This window comes from Ovis canadensis, chromosome 4 (assembly GCF_042477335.2).
Source record: "Ovis canadensis isolate MfBH-ARS-UI-01 breed Bighorn chromosome 4, ARS-UI_OviCan_v2, whole genome shotgun sequence".
Classification (NCBI taxonomy): domain Eukaryota; kingdom Metazoa; phylum Chordata; class Mammalia; order Artiodactyla; family Bovidae; genus Ovis; species Ovis canadensis.
The window spans coordinates 63,873,491-63,895,078 of NC_091248.1; the positions used below are offsets into that span (position 1 = coordinate 63,873,491).

Below are 21,588 nucleotides of genomic sequence, written 5' to 3' on the forward strand. Positions count from 1 at the left end.
AAAATAGACATAAGAGTAATTGATATTTTTGCTACTATTGAAAACTGGATTTGTAAATAGCATGGAAAATAAAAAGTATAAACAAACCTCTCCTTCCGTTGAGGGCTCAATATCAGAATATCGGGAATCACAAATTATATCGTCAACTTTCTTCATGGGGCCGGTGGAAATGCCGGGAAATGAGCTCTCACAGTCATAGGCAAAGTATCTGTATACACCCCAGGTTTTTCCAAAGTCGGACGACCGTTCTATCAGCATAGCAGCTGGACGGAATGTCTAAAGGCAGGGTGGAAGAGACTCACTGCATGCTTTTATTGGTTATCTATATTTTTTTAAATCCCAGAGGAAAATATCACTCAACACTGTGCCACAAACCCTGACTGCATGTGGCTGGTATTTCACTGTGGCTGGATTTCAAATACTTCAAGCTGTTCCACGGAGCCTCTTGCAGGAAAAGTGTCTCGCCTCTAAATATTGCACTTTCTCCCACCCTACTAGAGACTAGTAAGCTGTTTCTCTTTAGAAGCTGATTATAAACAGGCCTTAGTGCAGATAAGTTTCAGCGCATTGAGCCACCATGCCCATGACGTGACAGCTGAGGCTAAGTGCTTGTTCCTTCATGCCGTCATTTAATCATTCAGTAGATGTGTAATGACAGCTACTCAGTACCAGACAGTGGTCTAAGTGCTGTAACTCGTCCAATAAGGTCCAGGAATGGGTAGAAATCATTTGCAAAAATATCCATCACACTCTATAGTAGAGTCACATGCAGTGTGCTTTGGAAAAACAAGGGGAAGGAATTACTAACGCAAGAAGCTAGAGAACCCCGAAATTCCAGCTACATACCCCAAAGTAACTGAAAGCAGGGACTCAGATGACTCTCATACATAAACATCCAGAGAAGCATTATTCATAATTACCAAGTAGAAATCACTCAAGGGTCCATCAATGGATAATGGATATGCAAAAGCTGATACACATAAGCAGTGGACTATTATTATTCAGCAATAAATAGAATTGAAATTCAGATACTTCCTATGACATGGATGAACTTTGGAAACATTACTAGGTGTGGTCACTCACCTAGAGCTAGACATCCTGGACTGTGAAGTCATGTGGGTCTTAGGAAACATTACTCCGATCAAAGCTAGTGGAGGTGATGGAATCCCAGCTAAGCTATTTAAAATCTTAAAAGATGATGCCGTTAAAGTGTTGCATGCAATATGCCAGCAAATTTGGAAAACTCAGCAATGGCCACGGGACTGGAAAAGGTCAGTTTTCATTCCAATCCCAAAGAAAGGCAGTGCCAAAGAAAGTTCAATTTACTGTACAACTGCATTCATTTCACATGTTAGCAACATAATGCTCAAAATCCTTCAAGCTAGGCTTCAGCAGTATGTGAACAGAGAAATTCCAGATGTACAAGCTAGATTTAGAAAAGGTATAGGAACCAGAGATCAAACTGTCAATATCTTATTATAGAGAAAGCAAGGGAATTCCAGAAAAACATCTACTTCTGCTTCATTAACTACGCTAAAGCCTTTGATTTTATAGATTACAGCAAACTGTGGAAAATTCTTCAAAAGATGGGAATACCAGACCACCTTACCTGTCTCCTGAGAAATCTGTGTGCAGATCAAGAAGCAACAGTTAGAACTGGACATGGTAAAATGGACTGGTTCAAAATTAGAAAAGGAGTACATCAAGGCTGTATATTGTCACCCTGCTTATTTAACTTATATGCAGTTTGTGATGCTAAATGCCAAGCTGAATGACTCACAAGCTGGAATTAAAATTGTGGGGAGAAATATCAACAACGTTAGATATGCAGATTGTTCCACTCTAGTGGCAGAAAGTGAAGAGGAACTAAAGAGCTTCCTGATGGGGATGAAAGAGGAGAGTAAAAAGCTGGCTTAGAACTCGACATTCAAAAAACTAAGATCATGGCATCTGGTCCCATCACTTCATGGCAAATAAATGTGGAAAAAGTGGAAACCGTGACTGATTTTATTCGCTTTGGCTCCAAAAATCACTGCAGATGGTATGTGCAGCCACAAAATTAAAAGATGCTTGCTCCTTGGAAGAAAAGCTATGATAAACCTAGACAGCATATTAAAAAGCAGAGACATCACTTTGCCAACAAAGGTCCATCTAGTCAAAGCTATGGGTTTTCCAGCATTCATGTATGGATGTGAGAGTTGGACTGTAAAAAAGGCTAAGTGCCAAAGAATTGGTGCTTTCAAACTGTCGTACTGGAGAAGACTTGAGAGTCCCTTGGACAGCAGGAGATCAAAACCATTCAATCCTAAAGGAAATCAACCTTCCATATTCACTGGAAGCACTGATGCTGAAGCACGAGTACTTTGGCCACCTGATATGAACAGCCAACTCATTGGAAAAGACCCTAATGTTGGGAAAGATTGATGGCAAGAGGAGAAGGGGGCGACAGAGAATAGATGGTTGGATGGCATCACCAACTCAATGGACATGAGTTTGAGCAAACTCTGGGAAATAGTGGAGGACAGGGAAGCCTGGTGTGCTGCAGTCCATGGGGTCACAAAAAGTTGGACGTAGCTGCTGAACAATAACAAGGGTCTCTAAAAGGGTAATCATGGCAAATAGATGGGGAAATAGTGGAAACAGTGACAGACTTTATTTTCTTGGGCTCCAAAATCACTGCAGATGGTGACTGCAGCCATGAAATTAAAAGATACTTGCTTCTTGGAACAGAAGCTATGACCAAACTAGACAGCATATTAAAAAGCAGAGACATTACTTTGCCCACAAAGGTTCATCTAATCAAAGCTATGGTTTTTCCAGTAGTCATGTATGGATGTGAGAGTTGGACTATAAAGAAAGCTGAGCACCAAAGAATTGATGCTTTTGAACAGTGGTATTGGAGGAGACTCTTCAGAGTCCCTTGGACTGCAAGGAGATCCAAGCAGTCCATCCTAAAGGAAATCATTCCTGAATATTCATTGGAAGGACTGATGCTGAAGCTGAAACTTCAATACTTTGGCCACCTGATGTGAAGAACTGACTCATTTGAAAAGACCCTGATGCTGGGAAAGATTGAAGGCATGAGGAGAAGAGGAGGACAGAGGATGAGAGGGTTGGATGGCATCACCTACTCAATGGACATGAGTTTGAATAAGCTCCAGGAGTTGGCAACGGACAGGGAGGCTTGGTATGCTGCAGTCCATGGGGTCATGAAGAGTCGGACATGACTGAGCGACTGAACTGAACTGAAAGTAAAATGAGGTCATTAGAGTGGGCCCTAATCCCATATGACTGATGTCTTTAAAGAAGATATTAGGACACAGGGAGAAGACAGTTATGTACAAAGCCAAGGAGAAAAAGAGGCCACAGAAGAAACCAACTCTACTGACACCTTCATCTCAGACTACATGCCTCCAGAACCCTGAGAAAATACATTTCTGTTGTCTAAGTCACCCAGTCTGTGCAGTTCGCTATGGCAGTCCTAGCACACTAACACACCTTCCCAACACATTTGTCTGACAGATGAGGAAATGAGGGCTCAGAGTGATCACCTAACTCGCCAGCTATTGGCAGAGAGACTTCGACTGAGGCTGAGTGAAGACCTGTCATATCCAGGCTGAATGAAGATCTTCTCTGCCTCTCTGGTTACTGGTGTAATAGCAGCCTGAAAAATGGATGTCAGAAGGAGGAGAAGGACACGAATGCTGGAAACAAGCAGGGCGGAGGTTTAGGAGGAAAAGGACACGAATGCTGGAAACAAGCAGGACGGAGGTTTAGGAGGTTGTGGTAAACAGGGACAACTGGAAATATGAAATGAAACAAAATGAACACTAAAACTAAGCAAATGCGTCAACAGTGACGAATGAAAGGTAAGCTGACTCAGCAAACAGAATCTGAACAAAGGCACTTCTGAATTCCAACCAGTGCTTGACTCATAGAGAACAAAGTAGTGGCTACCAGTGGGGAGCAGGGGAGGGGCAATGTAGAGGCTGGGGACTGGGAGGCACAAACTATTGGGTGTTAGATAGGTTTGAGCATGTATTGTACAACACAGGGAATATAGCCAATATTTTGTAATAACTGTTACTGGAGAGTGACCTTTAAAAATTATATAAAAATGAACATTTTTTTCAGAGAGATCAAATGCTGCAGGCCAAGATGACCAAGAACTTGAACAGGATCATAAAAAAAATAAATAAAGTAAAATCTGGGTGACAACTAAAGTGAAAAGTAGTACATGCCCAGATCTCCTTGCACCTTCCTTAATAATCTTGACGGTCTTTCTCACTGATTAAAGGAGACAAGGATAAGGAAATGGAAAGTCATATTTTGATAGATTCTTTGACTTATGCATTTACTAGTTGTTCAGGCTTAATTTATTTTTTACCTGTTCAGAAATATAAGGAAATAATACTTTATATTAAACCTGAGAGAGTGTTAGGCTAAGAATTTTAATATAAGGGGGAGAAAACCCCAATAACTAACTGAACCACAGCAAACCCTCCCACAGGACACACCTCCTGGGTGGTGACACCTGGAGACAGACTAGCCTGATATCTGTATGTTGCAAGGGAGCTTTACAGCCGTCCTGGCTGTGCTTCCTTATTCCTCCCTTCTGGAACCTTCCAGGTCCCAAAAGGCCAATTTCCTGTGAGGTTAGGAAGCTGCTGGAAACCAGGACAACGCATTTTACCTACAGAAGGGAAGTCTTTCTGTGCTGTTTGCTGAGTCATTGACCTTCTCAGGCCTCACACTGCTGCAGAGCTGTCTCTGAATTTATACTAAATAAAAAAGCTGTGAGCTTGGAAACGTCTGGCTATGTACAAAAACAGACTGTCAATATGCTAACTAGATTATGCAAGCCTAAGAAAATCCAATCCAGTTAGTAAGCATCTATCTCCCTGAAAACATTCTCATATAATCCAGCAGTCCCAAGCCTGGGCCTGTATCCAGACTGTAATTCGAAAAGATGTTCACATCAGCACTATTTATAATAACCAAGACATGGTTATGTCCGTCTACAGACGAATGGATACAGATGTGGTACATATACACAATGGAAGGCTACTCAGCCGTAAAAAGAGTGGAAGAATGCCATTTTAGCAACATGGATGGACTAGAGGTTATCATACTAAGTGAAACAGAGAAAGACAAATACCGTATCATATCACCTACACAGTAAGTCCCCTACATATGAACCTTCAAGTTCGGAATTTTCAAAGATGTGAACATGCTACTACCCAAGACATCACTGGATCTTTTTTCTTCAAGAGAGTAGACAGAATCGGATCCAGCAAGGAGCCAGAACCTGTGCCGTCAACATCAGGCGTGGGTGAAATCCCAGCTTGCCCTCCGTCCTCCTTGTTGACGACCCTTTAGCTCTACCATCTCCCACCTCCTTTCCCTCCTCCAGTTGGTAACCCTTCTCTCTGTTCCCTTGATGCCAGCCCCTAGCGGTCAACTGTTATACTGTACTACTGTACTTTCCAAAGTATTGTAAAATTAAAAATGTTTCCTTTATTTTTTGTGTTGGCTTGTTTTTTATGTATCATTTGTGTGAAAAGTATGATAACCAATTACAGCACAGTATTACACAGCTGATTGTGTTAGCTAGGTACCTAGGCTAACTTTGTTGGTCTTATGAATAAACTGGACCTACGAACTCTCAAAACAGATCTTGTTGGTACATACGTGACTTACTGTATGGAATTTAAAATATGACACAAATGAACATATCTATGAAACAGACTCACAGAGACAGAGAACAGACTTTCGGATGCCAAGGTGGGAGGGATAAATTGGGAGTTTGGGATTAGCAGATGTAGCTCCTATGTGGGCTTCCCTCGTAGCTCAGACAGTAAAGAATCTGCCTGCAGTGTAGGAGACTCAGGTTCGATCGCTGGGTTGGGAAGGTCCCCTGGAGAAGGGAATGGTAACCCACTCCAGTATTCTTGCCCGGAGAATCCCATGGACAGTGAAGCCTGGCAGTCCATAGTCTATGAGGTCACAAAGAGTCAGACACAACTGAGTCTGTCACACTTCCTGGTGGCTCAGAAGGTAAAGAATCTGCCTACAGTGCAGAAGACCCAGGTTCAATCCCTGGGTCAGGAAGCTGCCAGCGGAAAAGGGAAATGCTACCCAAATAAATAAGGTTCTACTCTATAGCACTGGGAACTATAGTCAATATTCTGCAATAAACCATAATGGAAAAGAATATGAAAAAGAATGTGGATATACATACCTGAGTCATTTGTTGTATAGCACAACACTGTAAATCAACTACAGCTGAATAAAATAAATTTTAAAAAAGAATAAACACACTCTTCATCCTCATCCCCTTCCTGTCCTCACCACTCTTAATGGTATCAGCAGCCTCCAGGTTCCCCAGCTCGGACATCTCAGGAATCTTTGATTCATCCCTTTCCTAACCCTGCCTTCTGCTGTTCTGCTTCTAATCTTTCTCCAGTTCATATTTCAACCTTTGACTCCCTTAGGAAACAGAGGCTCCTCTGGGTAATGACTCTCAAAGTTAGCAGTTGCAGAGGGTAGCAGAGTATGGCAGCAAGGGGTGATGTATGATTAGAAAAAGCTCTCCATGTCAGACTGCCAGGACGCCAGTTGTAGGAGGTGACTCCCTCCTAGTTGAGAACCACAGCCCTGCCTAAGTCAGCTCCCCTTTACCGCAGACCTTGAGAGCGCCCTTCCTCTATGCCTTCTCTTCTCCATGCCCCAGGCTCTCCTTTGCTTTTCCTCTTGGCTCCCTCATTTCCTGAAACACAGGTCTCATTTCCTGTCCATGGCTCCCCATCTCCAGTAAAGTTCACACTGCTCAGGAAGGAAGCAAGGTCCTTCTGGCTATAGTCTTACTTCCTGTGGTCCCCTCACTAGCCCAAGTGTAGACATTCAAGCCATGTCTACATAGTACGTGCTGAACAAACTCTGTCCAAACTGTCCCACTGAGACAGAGAGAGAAGGCCTTTTCCTCTGTCAAGAAGGCCTTTTCTTCTACCTCTTCCTCCTAAAATCCTGCTCACTCTTCCTGACCCAGGTCAAGCGCAATCACAGTCCTTTCCTTGTAAAGCTTTCTCCTTTATTCCAGGCTAAAATGAATCTCCCCATCCTCCATGCTGATGTACATTGTCTGAACTTCTGCTATAGCAGTGAGCACATCTTGCCTTCTATCAAGTTATTTGGAAGAACACCTTCTTCCCTTGGGCTTCCCGGGTGGCACTAGTGGTAAAGAATCCACCTGCCAACTCAGGAAAAACGGGTTCAATCCCTGGGTTGGGAAGATTCTCCTGAAGGCGGGCAGGGCAACTCACTCCAGTATTCTTGCCTGGAAAATTCCATGGACAGAGGGTTCAATCCTCAGCCTGATGGGCTACAGTCCATGGGGATGCAAACAGTCGGACACAACTGAGCAACTGAACAACAACATGCAGACAACATCTGAGGCTGAGTCTTAATTCTAACTGCCAGTTTGAGCTCATGGCCAAAGAAGGAACAAAGTGATTTAGGGGAAGTCCTCCCGCACCTCACAGGAGCAGGTGTCACAGTGTAAACCTTCCCCCTACCCTTTCTCCAAGCAGCAAGAGTGGGTTCCTGGGGAGAAGCGAGGGGATGAACCCAGGCCTGGGGACAGCCCAGCATCTCTCTTAGACACATTTGACCCTAGGCCTCCCAGGCTCACGCAGAGGACACAAGCAAGACTTTAGTGGTTACCTGCCCACATGGTAAATCAAATCTACCATAGGCACCTTTTCCAAAACCTCCAAGGGTAGAGATAAGGCCCCCATGCCCAACAGAAAATGATTCAAAAGTGATTTTAATCTGAGAAGCAATAAGTAAATTATGGGTTTTGTGTGTACCAACATGTACTTTAAGCCATATGAAGCCTGTCATTTCCAGGCAGCTGCTTAAGAAGAAACAAAGAGACTTTGTACAGAGCCATTCCTTAGTCCTGGAGTCATTTTACATCTCTCAAAGAAAAAGGATGGGAAAAACATCCACACTGAAGAAAGCAGGCACATTTCTTAAAGAACTGTAAAACCGTTCCCACAAATTTTGCAAAACCTTGAAAACTAAAGATAACACACTTCCTTTCCAGTTACCAAAGTCAGCATTAAAATATCAACCCAAGGGAGCAGGGATTTACTCTCCAGATGTTTTACTGTGGTTTGGGAGTGAGTCAAAGCTGTCTCTCTCCATGGGGAAATTAACAGATATCTAATTAAAAGTTTACAGTCGAATCATAGAACAGTGCCTCTCTCTACTTATGGCCACAAAGACAGAGTATCTGTTAAGTGTAGTTATCCATGCCCATGTTTAAAAGCTGCTCAATTATCCTAATTTATAGCAACAATAATGTTTAGGTTTCCACTTAGGCCAACTCACAACAGCTATCCATTCTGAAAGGCGGAATTACACAATGCTCTCATTTCTGAAAGAGAGGGATTCCTTACCTTGAAGGTCATGATGAGATGAGTGAAATGAAATTCTGCTTCCAAATCCAGTTGGATAGTGACATTCTCCACGCCTATAGGATATTTTTTGAAAAGACAAAAGGAAATAGCAAGGTAAACAAGAACATCTGTGAACAATTGAGTCTATTCTCTTCAACTATCTTTATGCTCTTCATAGAAATTCTCTCTGCAGTCCACCTTAATCTGAAGGTAAGATAATAACAACCCCTGGCTTGATTGAGGTGATAAAGCACATCTCAGAATGACTCTTCAGTTGGTCACAAATCATTCTGGAGTTCAACGTATTGAATGTGCTCCCTGGAACAAGACATCTGGCGGAATGCCTTTAGTTGCTGTCAAGAAAGACATCCTTTGCTTAAAAACTGAAAAGTCTTTCCAATTCTCTAAGCCAAGGGACTCTCAAAGGGGAAATGAGAGGGGGCATTTCCTGTGCACAGTAGGGGTTCAGCTCTGCAGTCTAAAGCACAGGGACACAATCCAGTCTAAACACAAATATTCCTTTTTGTTTCTATGCAGCAGCAAAGAAAACAGGAGTCCACCACGAATGTGAGTTACGCTCCAATTTAGAAAAACCTATCCCTGATGGAGAAGTCTTTGGGTGCATTGCCACAATGGAGAAATAATGCCAAAGAGACAAAGAATGGGTCAAATAAATAAACTGCCCCAGAACAAATACTAACATCTTCCCTTTCAGGGGGAAAGCCTGAACAAACAAATGAGCCTTTGCACTATGCCCTGGGGGTCAAGTCATCCCACGTTAAAAGGCTAAAAAGGCCACTGGAATTCCAGGGATGGACAGCACCTCCTCCACAATCCCCTGGGCCCTCGGGCCTGCCTGTTTGGTGAAGGAGACCTTTCCATAGTTTCCTGTGCTCCAGAGAGCTTTTGGGGGTTCAGCTTCCGGAGCAAGAGAAGTCTTAAATGCAGAAAGACAGGAATGTGTCAGAATGAATCATGTCACAGGCTGGTGTATTTTCAGGAAATCAGTAAGACTTTTGAAATAAACTCTCCCACTGGAAAACAGCCAAGTCAACTGGGGGTGGGCGTGGGGGAGGGAGGGAAAGTAGTCACTGGAACGGACATGAGTTAGTTGGAATGTTAAAGAAAAACAGTATCGTCATGCTAACTAACCTTATCTAACTTCTGAGAAAGAACCATATTGCAAACCTTATCTAACTTCTGAAAAAGAGCCATATTACAAACCGACTCTCGAGGTTTCTTTCTGAGCAACATGTTAGCTAAGCAACTGTCCGTCTCTCCCTTCCCAGGCTTTTAAGTACCTGAACTATTTGTTTAAAATGAAGAGATAACGAAATAATGTAAAGTCAGAGCAAGACTAGGACCAGTTCTGTAACATAAGAATGTATCTGCCGATGTGGGTTTGAAAAGCACATTCCATTCTAGATTCCTAACCTGATAAAGTGCTACAGGTTTTTTTTTTTTAATATGGGAAGAAAAATCCATGGAGAAAAGAACCAAGATCATTCTTTTATGGTGTATGGTGTATGGTCAGACCTGGGAATAAAGCATGAAGGCTAAGTTAAAAGCAGCTGCACATTCCAAGCCCGTTTCTGGGCCTGAGCACTGGTAATTTAATGCATCATGTAAAGCTCAACTTGGATAAAACACACAGAAAATAGATAAAAATCGCATTCATCAAGAAACTCCTCAATTGCGAACTATCAGACAGCAGAGAGATGATAGGAGACAGTAACAATCCGTCTGACTTTCTAAAGAGGAAGTTCCATCCATCTAATCCTATCTAATCTCTTATAACAGTGACAGAGCTCTAAAGCCCCTTGGTTTGAAAATCCCTTTCTTCAGGACTTTGTCCTCTCGTCCCACAAACTCAGAGTTGCGGAAATGATTAACACCTGACGTAACCAGAATTTGATGAACTATTTTACTGTCTATCAACTTGATACTGATGTTGAGGCACCCTTTTGTCTTTTTTTTTTGGCCGCACCACACTGCACCTAGTTAGCAGGGATGTTAGTTCCCTGACTAGGGACTGAACCCTGTGCCATCAGCAGTGAAACCATGGAATCCTAACCACTGGACTGCCAGGGAATTCCCAAGGCATCCTCCTAATTGTCTTTCGGTCTCACTGGAAAAATGTGGACAGTGAGATAGGTCCCACATTTGTAATCAGATCTATGCTATTTCACAAGTCCCCTGTGACTCAAGTGCAGATTTACAGAAACTTCTCTTTTACCCTGAACTCTCAACTCAGATACCCTCCTATAAGAATTAACAAGGCTTTAACTGATAAATTGCTTTCTGACATCTAGTCTATCTCAATCAAGCTGATAACCAGTGGAGTCCCAAAGCTTACCAATAAATAATCAACCTTCTCTAGAAATCAATAGTAGAAAGCATGTATAATTTCATAATCAATTAGAAATAAGTCTATGAAGAGACTTCCTCCTGGGAATTCCCTGGCGGTCCAGTGGTTAGGACTCCATGCTTCTGCTGCAGGGGGGCCCAGGTTTGATCCCTGGTTGAGAACTAGGATCTTTCTTGAAAGCCTTGTGGCGCAAAAAAATGCTTCCTCTTTATAGACTGATAAATAACTACAAAGCACCTCAAAGCTTCCTGGGCATAGAACACGTAATAAAGGGATCTAGTAGTGCCCAGGCTTCCTCTGGACAAGCTTAGATTCACTTCTTTGAGAGTCCTTTCTAATAAATGCTTTTTAAAAAGAGATATAAAGTTAACTCATTATTAACAACACATTAACTCTACTGTTAGTCCCCAAATTTCAGCATTTGACTTGGAAACAAATGCAAAACTAAGTTGAGCTTAGTTGCATCACAATAGTAACATCATATTGGATGAATTTATTAAATCCCAACCCAAATGGCAAAGAAAGGAAAAAGGGTTGGATTCACACACTCATTAGAAAAGTTGACTTAGGGTTGTCATCCATGTTGAGTGTCTGAGAAATTATGTCTAGTGTGTATTCATGGTACTAACTGTTCTCTAGATGGAAGGAAGGTGGTGGGCGCTGATTTTGCTCTTTCTTTTGGGACTGATCAAAATGAAAGATGGCTGTTTTGGGGAAGGATAACGGCCTGAGTTGGGCAAGGTCTTCCCATGCCCTCCTCAGACTGCCCCAGCACATTGCCACACTCCCCAAGGGCCCCTCAGGATGAAGACTATGAAATCCTCCTTTGGTCTCACATAAAAGACTTCTTTCTTACAGGAAGTGCATACTTCAAGAAGAAGGATCAGATTTTATCAAGAGAAGTCAGTGCTCTGGGCAGTAAATCTGTCGAAGGCCATAATTCCAGGATAGAGAAACCAATCATAATTACAAACACCCAGGCGCCTGTAAACACTTTCCAGGTAACCAATCACACTCCATGGAAGTTATTCCCACACCACACATACCATTTTCGGATTGCCACCAGATCTTAAGGCGGTTTGGAGCAAATGTCGTGACCACATTTTCAATGAGATGACTGTCAGGGTTGAGGGTTTCATGATAAGGATCTTGTGAATTGCATATGAAGCATTTTTTGTCCTCCTGAAAGCAAAGATAGTTTCACGAGTCTGGGAAGCAATCACACACTCACATGCACACCAAAAATCAAGCCCACAATACAAAAATAAAACCTACTCTCTCCAAGAAAAACAAATGTGCCAAAATTATTTAAATGATCTAGCACATGTCTTTCACTTTTTAACTTAACGGAGTATGATATACTCCTGAAATATTCCTCTTCTCTTGCAAATTCAAGGTCAAAAGTAAAAGAAGCCATTGTTTCCACAAGCTATTAATTTAATCAAAATGAAATTTCTAGGCTTAAGCCTTAATCTCAATGAATAGCTGGAAAAGCTTACTCTTGAGGCAAAATGCAGAGGAGGTTTTATAGAATTTTTGCTGACATAAAGCAAACTGAAAATAAAAAGAGAACAATTCAACTGGCCTGATTTTCCAAAACCTATATAAGGCAGAAACCAAGTATTAGTCAGATATATTTAAGAAGCTTTAGGAACTACAGATCAAGACATCTTAGCTTCTCCCCTGCCCCAACCGTGATTTCGTGGTAGCAGCGTGCAGGCTAGCTCACAAACTGCTCAGAATATCCAGGAAGGGGACACCAGGCTGTCCTGTCAAGTTGGGAGCACTGAAAACTGGGACCAAGTCAAAGAATGCCAAGGACCTGAACTGAAAAATCTACCACTAGTTTCAGTTTTAGAGCGGCTTTGAACTTTTGGCTTAACATTTTCCTTCCACCTAAAACGTGAGTCACGGCCAAAACAGCCTTCTTTGCACTCCATCATGGTGAATTGTAAACAGCAGCATCACTTAATTAATGGTTCCCTTTTCCACATGGGGCTGCGCTCTCTACCCCAGTTTTTCTGAAATTAATTAATTCTGAAAATGATGCCGAGGCAGAAATCTGTTGAGACCCCACACACATCTTACAAACAACATTAACACATTATCCACCAATGGATTTTTGCAGAAAGTAATGCCTGTGCTTGGCAATTTGTTAAGTAAGTGTATACTGAAACACTCCAGTCAACAATGTTTTGGTAATGAGGGATGGATTAATATGTCTCTGGTCCTCCGGTCAGCAAGTTGTTAAGCAAAGGTGATATCCTTGTAAGGACAGTATCACCCGACGATACTACATTTGTATGTATTTAGCTAGCCATTAGTTATCACCTTCCTCCCAAAGGGATTTTTAAGACTGGCAAGATATACTAACGAAAAAACAGAAACCAGAAGTCAGGAATGCAGGGGAACCCTGGACACAATACTTCTGATTCCTGCCTCAAGTTTTCCACCTGTTCAATGTTTGGGAGAATTACACGCCCAGTTCCTTTCTTTAGGCTCTGTATCTGAAGCATAGCATGCCTCCGGGTGTGCTCGGTCATGTCTGACTCTTTGCAACCCCATGGACTATATAGCCTGCCAGGTTTCTCTATCCATGGGATTTTCCAGGTAAGAATACTGGAGTGAGTTGCCGTTTCCTCCTCCCAGGGATCTTCCCAACCCAGGGATCGAATCCATGTCTCCTGCACTTAAGAAGGATTCTTTACCACTGAGCCACTGGGAAACCCTGATATCTGAAGAGTGCCCCACAATTTCATGGCTAATCATATAAACTAGAGAGTCTGGCTCTACTCGCTTTTAGACAAACAGTCCAATTCTCATTCTGGTCAAAGCCATTTTCAGGATCTGGTGATTCATTTACAGGATGTCCTGGCCTTGGAGGTAAATGTTAGCATAATATTTTAGGTGAAATTTACATGCTAATGTTAAAAAAGGTAACATCAACTGCCTTTGGTGACTTGTAGTCAAGGAAACTAATACCAGAGAACAATTACCAGAACTTTAAAAAAGTGTAATTACAGCCTCCCTTCTAATCAGGAGGAAGCAGTCTAGACATCTCTGTATAAACCTGGAAGCAAATAAGTGGAATCCACTTCACCACATTCCTTCGGTTTAATTTATCAGGTTTTCAGAATGGGCTCTGTATTTTTTAAAAGTGTCTCCATTTGAAGGCATCTGCATGCAAACCACACAATATCCTGTCCCACTCCTGAAGGGCAGATCTACATGTAGGGAAAGTGACCATATTTAGAGCAATTGACTTGGAACTTGCCCTGTACAGGAGACTAAACTCCTATGCTTGCTTTAGAGGCCAGAGATAGTCTCTTAAAAAAATCAAGGAAATGGATTCTGATTCTGGGTAGTTTATGCTTTGCACCTTCTTTCAAAATTAGTCTTATTAAAAACATGACCTTTGAAATCTACGATCTGGATCCACTTTTAGAAACAGAAAACACTCTGAAATTTCATTTTGGTCCTCCTCTATCAGGGTACCATGGCAACCAGGGCATTTTGAAAAAGCAAGCATCTGATCCTGATGGCTAATGGAGGTGGATGGGAGCAGCACCAAATGAGGAGAGAAAAACATTGGAGTGCTTTTCTCCATGATTAGAGTGACCTTGCAAGGTATTTGTTAGGGCTGGAATACCCTTTATCCAAGTGAAAGACTTGGGGAAAACCCAAGATCACCACTCAGTATATAAAAAACAAAGAGGACAAACCACCTTTTACACACATTTTCCAAAAGGGAAAGATTGAAAAACAAAATTAAAAACAAAAAACGGGCTTCTGGAGACCCTGGGTCAAGGCTTGCGCGCGTGCCCCAAGATCTGTCTGCAGCTCTGCCTTTCTGTACAGTGGTGGCAGGAAATGTTTGGCGGATGCAACTGTGCAAACTGAGATGAGGCAAAGGGGTGAGCTACCAGCCTGATCCCGGGACTCCCTGACTGCTGAGCTTCCTATCTGGATAGCTGGCAGGATACGGGGTCCCCCAGGCCTTCCCCTTCGGTGGGGACTGGAAGACGTGTGCGGGGAGCCATCTCTCTGCCCTCACCTGGAGGTGGCTGACGATACAGTAAGGCTCGGGTTTGTGCAGCCCGCAGGTCGAGGTCACCGAGAGCTTCTGCGCTCGGCCGATGAGAAGGTCGCCTGTGGCCGGGTAACAGCTGCCCTCCGCGCAGCCGTAGCTGAAATCGGGTTCTTGAGCGCTCACTCCAACTCCGCACAGGGCTGTGGAAGGCGCCGGCGGACAGCGTAGGGCACAAGCAGGGAGCGGGCCCAGGCAAAGAGAATAAGCAGGGGGCGGAGACAGAGTAGATTGGGGGAAAAAAAGCAAGATACACAGGAAAGAGACACAATGGAGTGAGGCCGGGAAGGCAGAACGTAGAGAGGAGGATTCAGAAAGAAACAGATACAGCAGGTTTGTCCAGTAACTGAAAGCATCACTCCTAGGAAGCCCACCTACCCTCGCGCCCACCCCGATCAGCCCTGGGAAGCAGCTTCGAGGTTCCTGGACTCGGGCGCAGGGAGGCAGGCGGGCAAACGCCGCACACCCACTTGTATGTGAACTCGCACGCACACTGTAGCCGGTGCATCCTTGGGTGACAGTGCAAGTGTGTGCGTGGAAATTTGTAAGCGTGGGGACGCGTGAATGTGTGTCCACAGACTCGGAGGTCGCCTACGCTTCGCCGGGGACGGGGGATCATGGGGTTCGCGGGGGACACCACTGTCCCGAACAAGGGGCGAGTGGTCAATCCCTGAGGCTTTGGACTGGCTTCAGCGATTCGTCATTCCAGGGAAGCTCCCGATCTAGCTGTTTCTGGCGCCATCCGGGGGCAAACAGCGATGGTTAATTAAAGCCACATGGCCCCAATTTGTCCCCAGGATGAAGCCTGCACTCAGCTCAGGCACTATCCCGGACAGGCTTCTGAGGAGCCTTCGCAGCTAGCCCACTACCCCATGAAGCCTGACCCCAGAGATGGAGAGACCCGCCGAAAAAGGGCCGGAGACGCAAAGCCCAGAGCGGGAGCTGCGGGAGCACCCGGAGCTCTGGGCACAAACACCCCAGGATGCAGTCCCCGGCCACCACCGAGGGCGCTGGCGATTAATCCCAACGCAGATTTCTATCAAGTCCCTCTCCCCACAGGCTTCCCCCAAAGCTGACTCCAGCGGTTTGGCTTATTCTTCCTGCAAGTCCAAGCCCACCCCTTCACACACACACCCCGTGCCCCCTTTCCTCCGAGTTACCTAAGAAACTGAACGCGAACACCTGGAGCCGCCCCATGTCCGTCCCCGCAGCCCAGGGGACACGGCCACCGAGCCGCCGGCTGTTTTTCCCAGTCTTCTTTTCTAGAGAGGTGGAGAGAAAAAAGGCAAATATTCAGAGAAGAGGGGGCCCTCGCATTTCCTGCCGCTCCCACGGAAGCGAAGGGTGGGAGGGTAACCTCGCGCCGCCACTGTGTCCTGCTCACCCGGCGGGACGAGCGCTCTGCCGGCGCCTGGCAGCCCCCGAGCCCAAAGAAGGGAATTAGAAAGTTTCGCCCTGGGAGGAACCGAGGGAGGCGCCTCTGCTCATGCGCACACCGGCAGTCAGGGCGGAGGGGGCCGGGCGGCCCGGCTTGGAGGGGAGGGGGTGAGGTTCAGGTCCCACCCTCCCCCCGCGCCTCCTTTGTTTTAAGGCTGCATCTGCGGATGCGATGGGGAAGTACCTCTTCCAGTTCTGTGCGGGGCTGCTAGGAGACCACCGGGTGCGAGTCCTGAGCCGTGCGCTGGGGTGCCCGAGGCGTTCGGGCGGGTCTGGGAGGTAGGTGTTCAGATTGCCTGGCGGGCGAGGGGGCTGGTCAGGACCTACCGCTCGCTCCTGCATTTACATTTATAAGGAGTGAGTCACCAAGAGGTGCCCAAGACTGTAAACTCTAGCGCTAGGCGTGGGCTGGTTAACCCTTTAGAAAGAGGGTCACCTGGCAGGTTGTTGCCGAGAAAGCGGGGAAGCCCCCTGTACTGCTGAATCCGGACTCGGCGCGACCTCGGATGTCTTCATTCCAAGGAAGCAAAGTGCTCTTCGCTCCGCTGCCTTTGCGCACCAGCTCAGGACCTGCCGGGGAAGGGGCGGGGGGTGGGGGGGGACTGCCACCCAGGTAGCCACAGCATTGAATTACCCATCTAATTTTTTTTTTAATCGACTTTTAAATCCAAATCCAGATGTCAGGTGCGAATTCAGGTAACTTCTCCAACAACGATATAGGTTAGTTTATTGAACTTTTCTCCATCTCACCGTGAAAGGAAGTCTCTCAAGAGACGCACTTAATCTACACAAAAGCACAGCTTCGCAGATTCTTGGGAGGAATAACGTGGCGTACAAATGGTGGGGTGGAAGAGAGGGCCTCTGATGTCGGGTCTCTAGCAGCCCTGAATGTGACCTGTCTGGTTAAATAAGGCGTAAATACACGCTCACCCAGCTCCTGGGAGTTGGGGCGGGGGAGGGGGGGGAGTGGACAGAAGCCGTTGGTGTCATTTTGTACCCCCCTTTTGGTAAACTATCCCAGTTCTGCTGCCTTAGCAATGGCTGGAATCAAAGCTTGAGGTTTCTTTAGTCCTCTGGGCAAAAGTGCCCCCTGATATGAGGGGAGTATGTTAGTTGTTAGTCCAGTCAGGAGATTTTACTTTCTAATTAGTCACCCTGGCAGAACGGTTTAAGTGCCCAGTTGGTCAGCTTTTAACTTGGTTGAAATGAAATAGGGCCCCGGGAAGTTTAATCATTAGACCATAGAGTAAGTTGCTTTGTGAGTTTATCTACATCCTTTTCCACTGAGGGCCAGGGGCGGGGGTGGGGTGGGGATGGGGGGAGCCTTAGGTTGTGGTGATACATTAATTATTCACCAAATCAGCACTTTGCCCTGCCTGTAGCCTCTGGAGATTTCTGCCTCTACCTGATGCTCAGGATCCCTGGTGCTTTCTGGGCAGCCCTGAGCACCCAGAAAGCTAGCGTTCTTGTGAAGGTCTAATATTGTGATGGAGGGTCTTCAGAACTTAAAAAGATTCACAGGTAAATGCCTTCTCCCTTTGTGGAACTTTGGATACCCTGGGCCAAAGTTGCTTTTTAGCTTTTCCTCCATAGAAACTGCAGGCATCTCTGGTTCTGCCTCTTCTGAGAGCGCTCCTTGTTACTTGGTGGTTCTGTCTGTTGCTGGTCAGTGTCCTCTGCTAGAGGGCAGACACCTTCAACACTCCTCTAAAGCCACTCCCACCCCCCACCCCCAACCCCACCCCCCAGCCCCGTGCTCCTTACTACTTCACTTTCAGTAGGAAACTTACCTTTATTCAAAAAAAAAAAAAGATTTGTTGGGTTTTGTTTGTTTTTGCATGCATATATTCTGACCACTCGGTCTATGAATGTGCCTGTCTTCATTCTCACCTTTATCTTTTGTGCTTCTGCCCTGGAAAGTGTGTCCTGCTCTCACTTCCTGAGAGCAATGCTCTTTCACACACAAACCTGCTCAAGTCTCCCATTTTAAAGGCAAACAAAACCAAAACCAAGAAGCTTTATTCTGCACACCCTCTACTCCATTCCTCCCTTTGACTTCATGGTTCTTGAAAGGATAGTCTGCACTCGCTTTGTTTCCTCCTGGCTTCTCTATCCCACTGGAAGGCAGCTCCCGTCTCCACCCTCTAATTGCCAAATGCAATGGATGTTCTCGGTATTTGATTACTCTGTGGCATGTGATCCTCATGATTCCGCCCTTCTTGAGACCTTTCCTTGGCTTCCAGGACACCATTCTCCCTTAAAAAATCCCACACGACTTCAGTTCCCCACTCTTCCGTTTCTCTCTGCCTTCTCTGATCCCTTACACATTAAGCTTCTTTTCCAGCTGATTTCCTCTCTACGCACTTTAATCCACATCCCTTGGACTTGCTATTCCCCACATCGATAACTCTAACATATACCTTGCTTGGAATTTACACCCAGTTTCTAACAGCTTATTGAATATCACTATTTTGATGACCATAGACACATGGACTACAAAACTGAACTCATCGTTCCACCCATCTCTTCTGTTTCCAGATGCAGTTACTTGTACCTTGATTTCCCCCCTTAGCTCATACAGAGCTTATACAGAATCATACAGAAACTGTATGATTCGCAGACCCAATGCAAAATGAAAATGAGCATGTTGGGCCCCTTGTTTACACATTCAGTGATTTCACAACGATGCCAATAGTGCATTGAACCAATCATGGGATCTTTCTGAGGGGGAGGCCTTCTGAGGCTACACAGATCATAAATACCCTTGAAGCCAGCTCAGCTTGGGAATCACAGTGGACATTTCCGTCTTCATCTCTTACCATCACTTGGGCCATTATTTCTACTTACTAGCGACTAACCCTCATGGCCCCATGGCTCCAACCTCATCGTCCTGCCTCAGTCGTCTCTCTTCTAATATGACCTGAAAACCCACTTGGCTGGTGTTCCAACTGCCAAACTCTACCCTACTCCAGTCTAACCCCCATAACATGGCTGGAAGGATGTTCCAGAAGCATAGCTTTGACCACATCACTCCTTTGTTCAAAAGTTTTCAGTGGTTTCCCTCTGCCCATGTTAGCCTCCTGAGGTTCCATAGATATGTTGTTGTTTAGTCACTAAGTCATGTCCAACTCTTTGTGACCCCATGGACTGTAAGCTGCTAGGCTCCTCAGTTCATGGGATTTCCCAGGCAAGAATATTGGAGCAGGTTGCCATTTCCTTCTCCAGGGGACCTTCGTGATCCAGGGATCAAACCCACGTCTCTTGCATTGGCAGGTGGATTCTTTATAGCAGAGCTATAAGGGAAGCCCTAGACATGACATACTACTTATGCCTTCATTTCTCTGCCCTCCTCGACCTCAACTTAGAGAGCTGTCACACATCTTTGACGCCTCTAGTTAAACATGACTTCCTCCCCTCCATCCTCTGCAAACCCAAGTCTGTCTACCGGCACCTTGTAAAAGCCTGTTACAGCATATATGACATAATTCTGTGACTATTTATTTACCCCCTTATCTCCCCCAATAGACATCGAGACAAATACCAGTGTTATGTGACATTCCTTTGTGCATAAACATTGTCTTATGTGACGTCTTTGGTGCTCAATAAATGTTTCTTGAATCAAAGTAAATCAAGACTTGTTTCCATGTTTTAAAAACCTTCTTAAATCTTAAATGTCTACTTTTGCCTAACAAATTTCCAGTCCAAGACAAAAAGAATAATCACAACCAGACTTGAATGCTTCCCAGTCTCACTCCTGAACAGAATTTTCCTCTTTGTTATATTTCAGACAACTTCCTCTGATTTCTGAAGATCTTACAAGTTTAGGGCAAATGAATCCCTTTTGCTAGTGAAGCCCGTCAATGCTTTACTCCTGCTGACAGAAGCCTCTTGTCCTGTACCTGTATGTACCTGGCACTACCTGCTTCAGCCTAAGGCAGGCTTCTCTGGAGAGTTCTACAGCATTCTGAATGACAGATGGGGCTGCCAATTGTTGGCTGTTCCATCTCAAAAGAATGTGTGACAGTTGTCTCCCTGAGGCATTATTTTTGTTCAAAAAAATCCAAGACATGCTTTCAAGATCACCTTTATCATCTTAGAATGCCACCTATATGTATCATTTTAAATCCTTGAGTTGACAGTGATATAACAAGGATGTCACATTCTAGACTTTCATCGTTAAGTCCTAAACCTGGCTATTTAACACTTATTCTCATGAAAATTACTAGGTTTTTGCTGTATTGAAACATAAGCTTCAGAATTCATCTAGAAAAGCAAGTTCAATGACCAGCAAACTTTAGGACAAAAGTCACAGTATTTTCTACATACTTTTATAATATACAGGACAGTAATTTGTATCAGTAGTTATAAGTGTTCTCCATCACCATCCCCCACCAGCTACTAGAGGATAAAGACTGTATTTTAGTGGAATTTGGATAAGTAACTAAAATTGAATAACCATTAAAAGAGCACAAAGGAGTCATCACTGTCATCAGTAATGTAAAACGGAAAACATCACGGCCTGAGTCAGGTATTTTCAGTCTGGGACCCATACAATAGAAACTGTTGCTTAAGCTTACGTTAACATCCCTTTATGAGAACACAGCTCCTAGATCTGAGGTGTCTGGTCTGTCCATATTTTCAGCCCACATCACTGGATGGGGATCATCCCTGCATGGATTTCAGTTCCCATTTCCCTTTTCCCACTAATGGGTTTAGGGATGGGTATGGAACTTCAGTTTTCCGGTTAGGGTGACTTTGGGGATTTCTGTGGGAATTACTGGGATGTTCATGGATAAGAAGAATACCTCTTCTGGACTTGGAGTTCTAGACATCTGCCCAGAACTAGTAGAGGCTGCTTGAAACTGGGGCCGACACAGAAGAAAGCAAAACTAAGGGAAGTTGTAGGGTAAATCCTTAAGGACTGCCTTAGAGGGACTGCCATGGTGGCCTGGTGGTTGAAAAGCTGCCTTCCAATGCTGGGGAACCCAGGTTCAGGGACCTAGGATCCCATGAACTGTGGGGGCAACTAAGCCCGCATGCTAAAAACTATAGAGCCCTGGAGCTCTGAAATCCATGTACCACAACTAGAAGCTAGAGAGAAACCCACGCCCCACAGCCAAAGATCCTGCATGCCGCAACAAAGATCTTGTGTGCTGCAACTGACACCTGATGTGGTCGAAAATAAAAACAAACAAAAGAAAAAAGCCACCTTGGAGCTTCTTGATCCAGCTGTG

At 44.7% G+C, this 21,588-nt stretch overlaps 1 protein-coding gene across 3 annotated transcripts in view; it reads right to left on the reverse strand.

Annotated features, from left to right (window-relative positions):
* Positions 1–16,893, reverse strand: part of LAMB1 (laminin subunit beta 1) — a 76,984-nt gene extending 60,091 nt beyond the window's left edge. Inside the window, exons 1-6 of one of the 3 annotated variants that reach the window (XM_069587918.1) lie at positions 16,539–16,893; positions 16,078–16,179; positions 14,885–15,060; positions 11,877–12,012; positions 8,463–8,536; positions 88–276 (exon numbers count right to left, since the gene is read on the reverse strand). In XM_069587918.1, the coding sequence (XP_069444019.1) occupies positions 88–276; positions 8,463–8,536; positions 11,877–12,012; positions 14,885–15,060; positions 16,078–16,114 (612 nt within the window). In that variant the 5' untranslated portion in view covers positions 16,115–16,179; positions 16,539–16,893. Of the gene's footprint in view, positions 1–87; positions 277–8,462; positions 8,537–11,876; positions 12,013–14,884; positions 15,061–16,077; positions 16,180–16,274; positions 16,383–16,538 lie in introns of those variants that run through there. The other 2 variants (XM_069587917.1, XM_069587919.1) reach the window with 2 other exon arrangements.
* Positions 16,894–21,588: the final 4,695 nt, after the last annotated feature.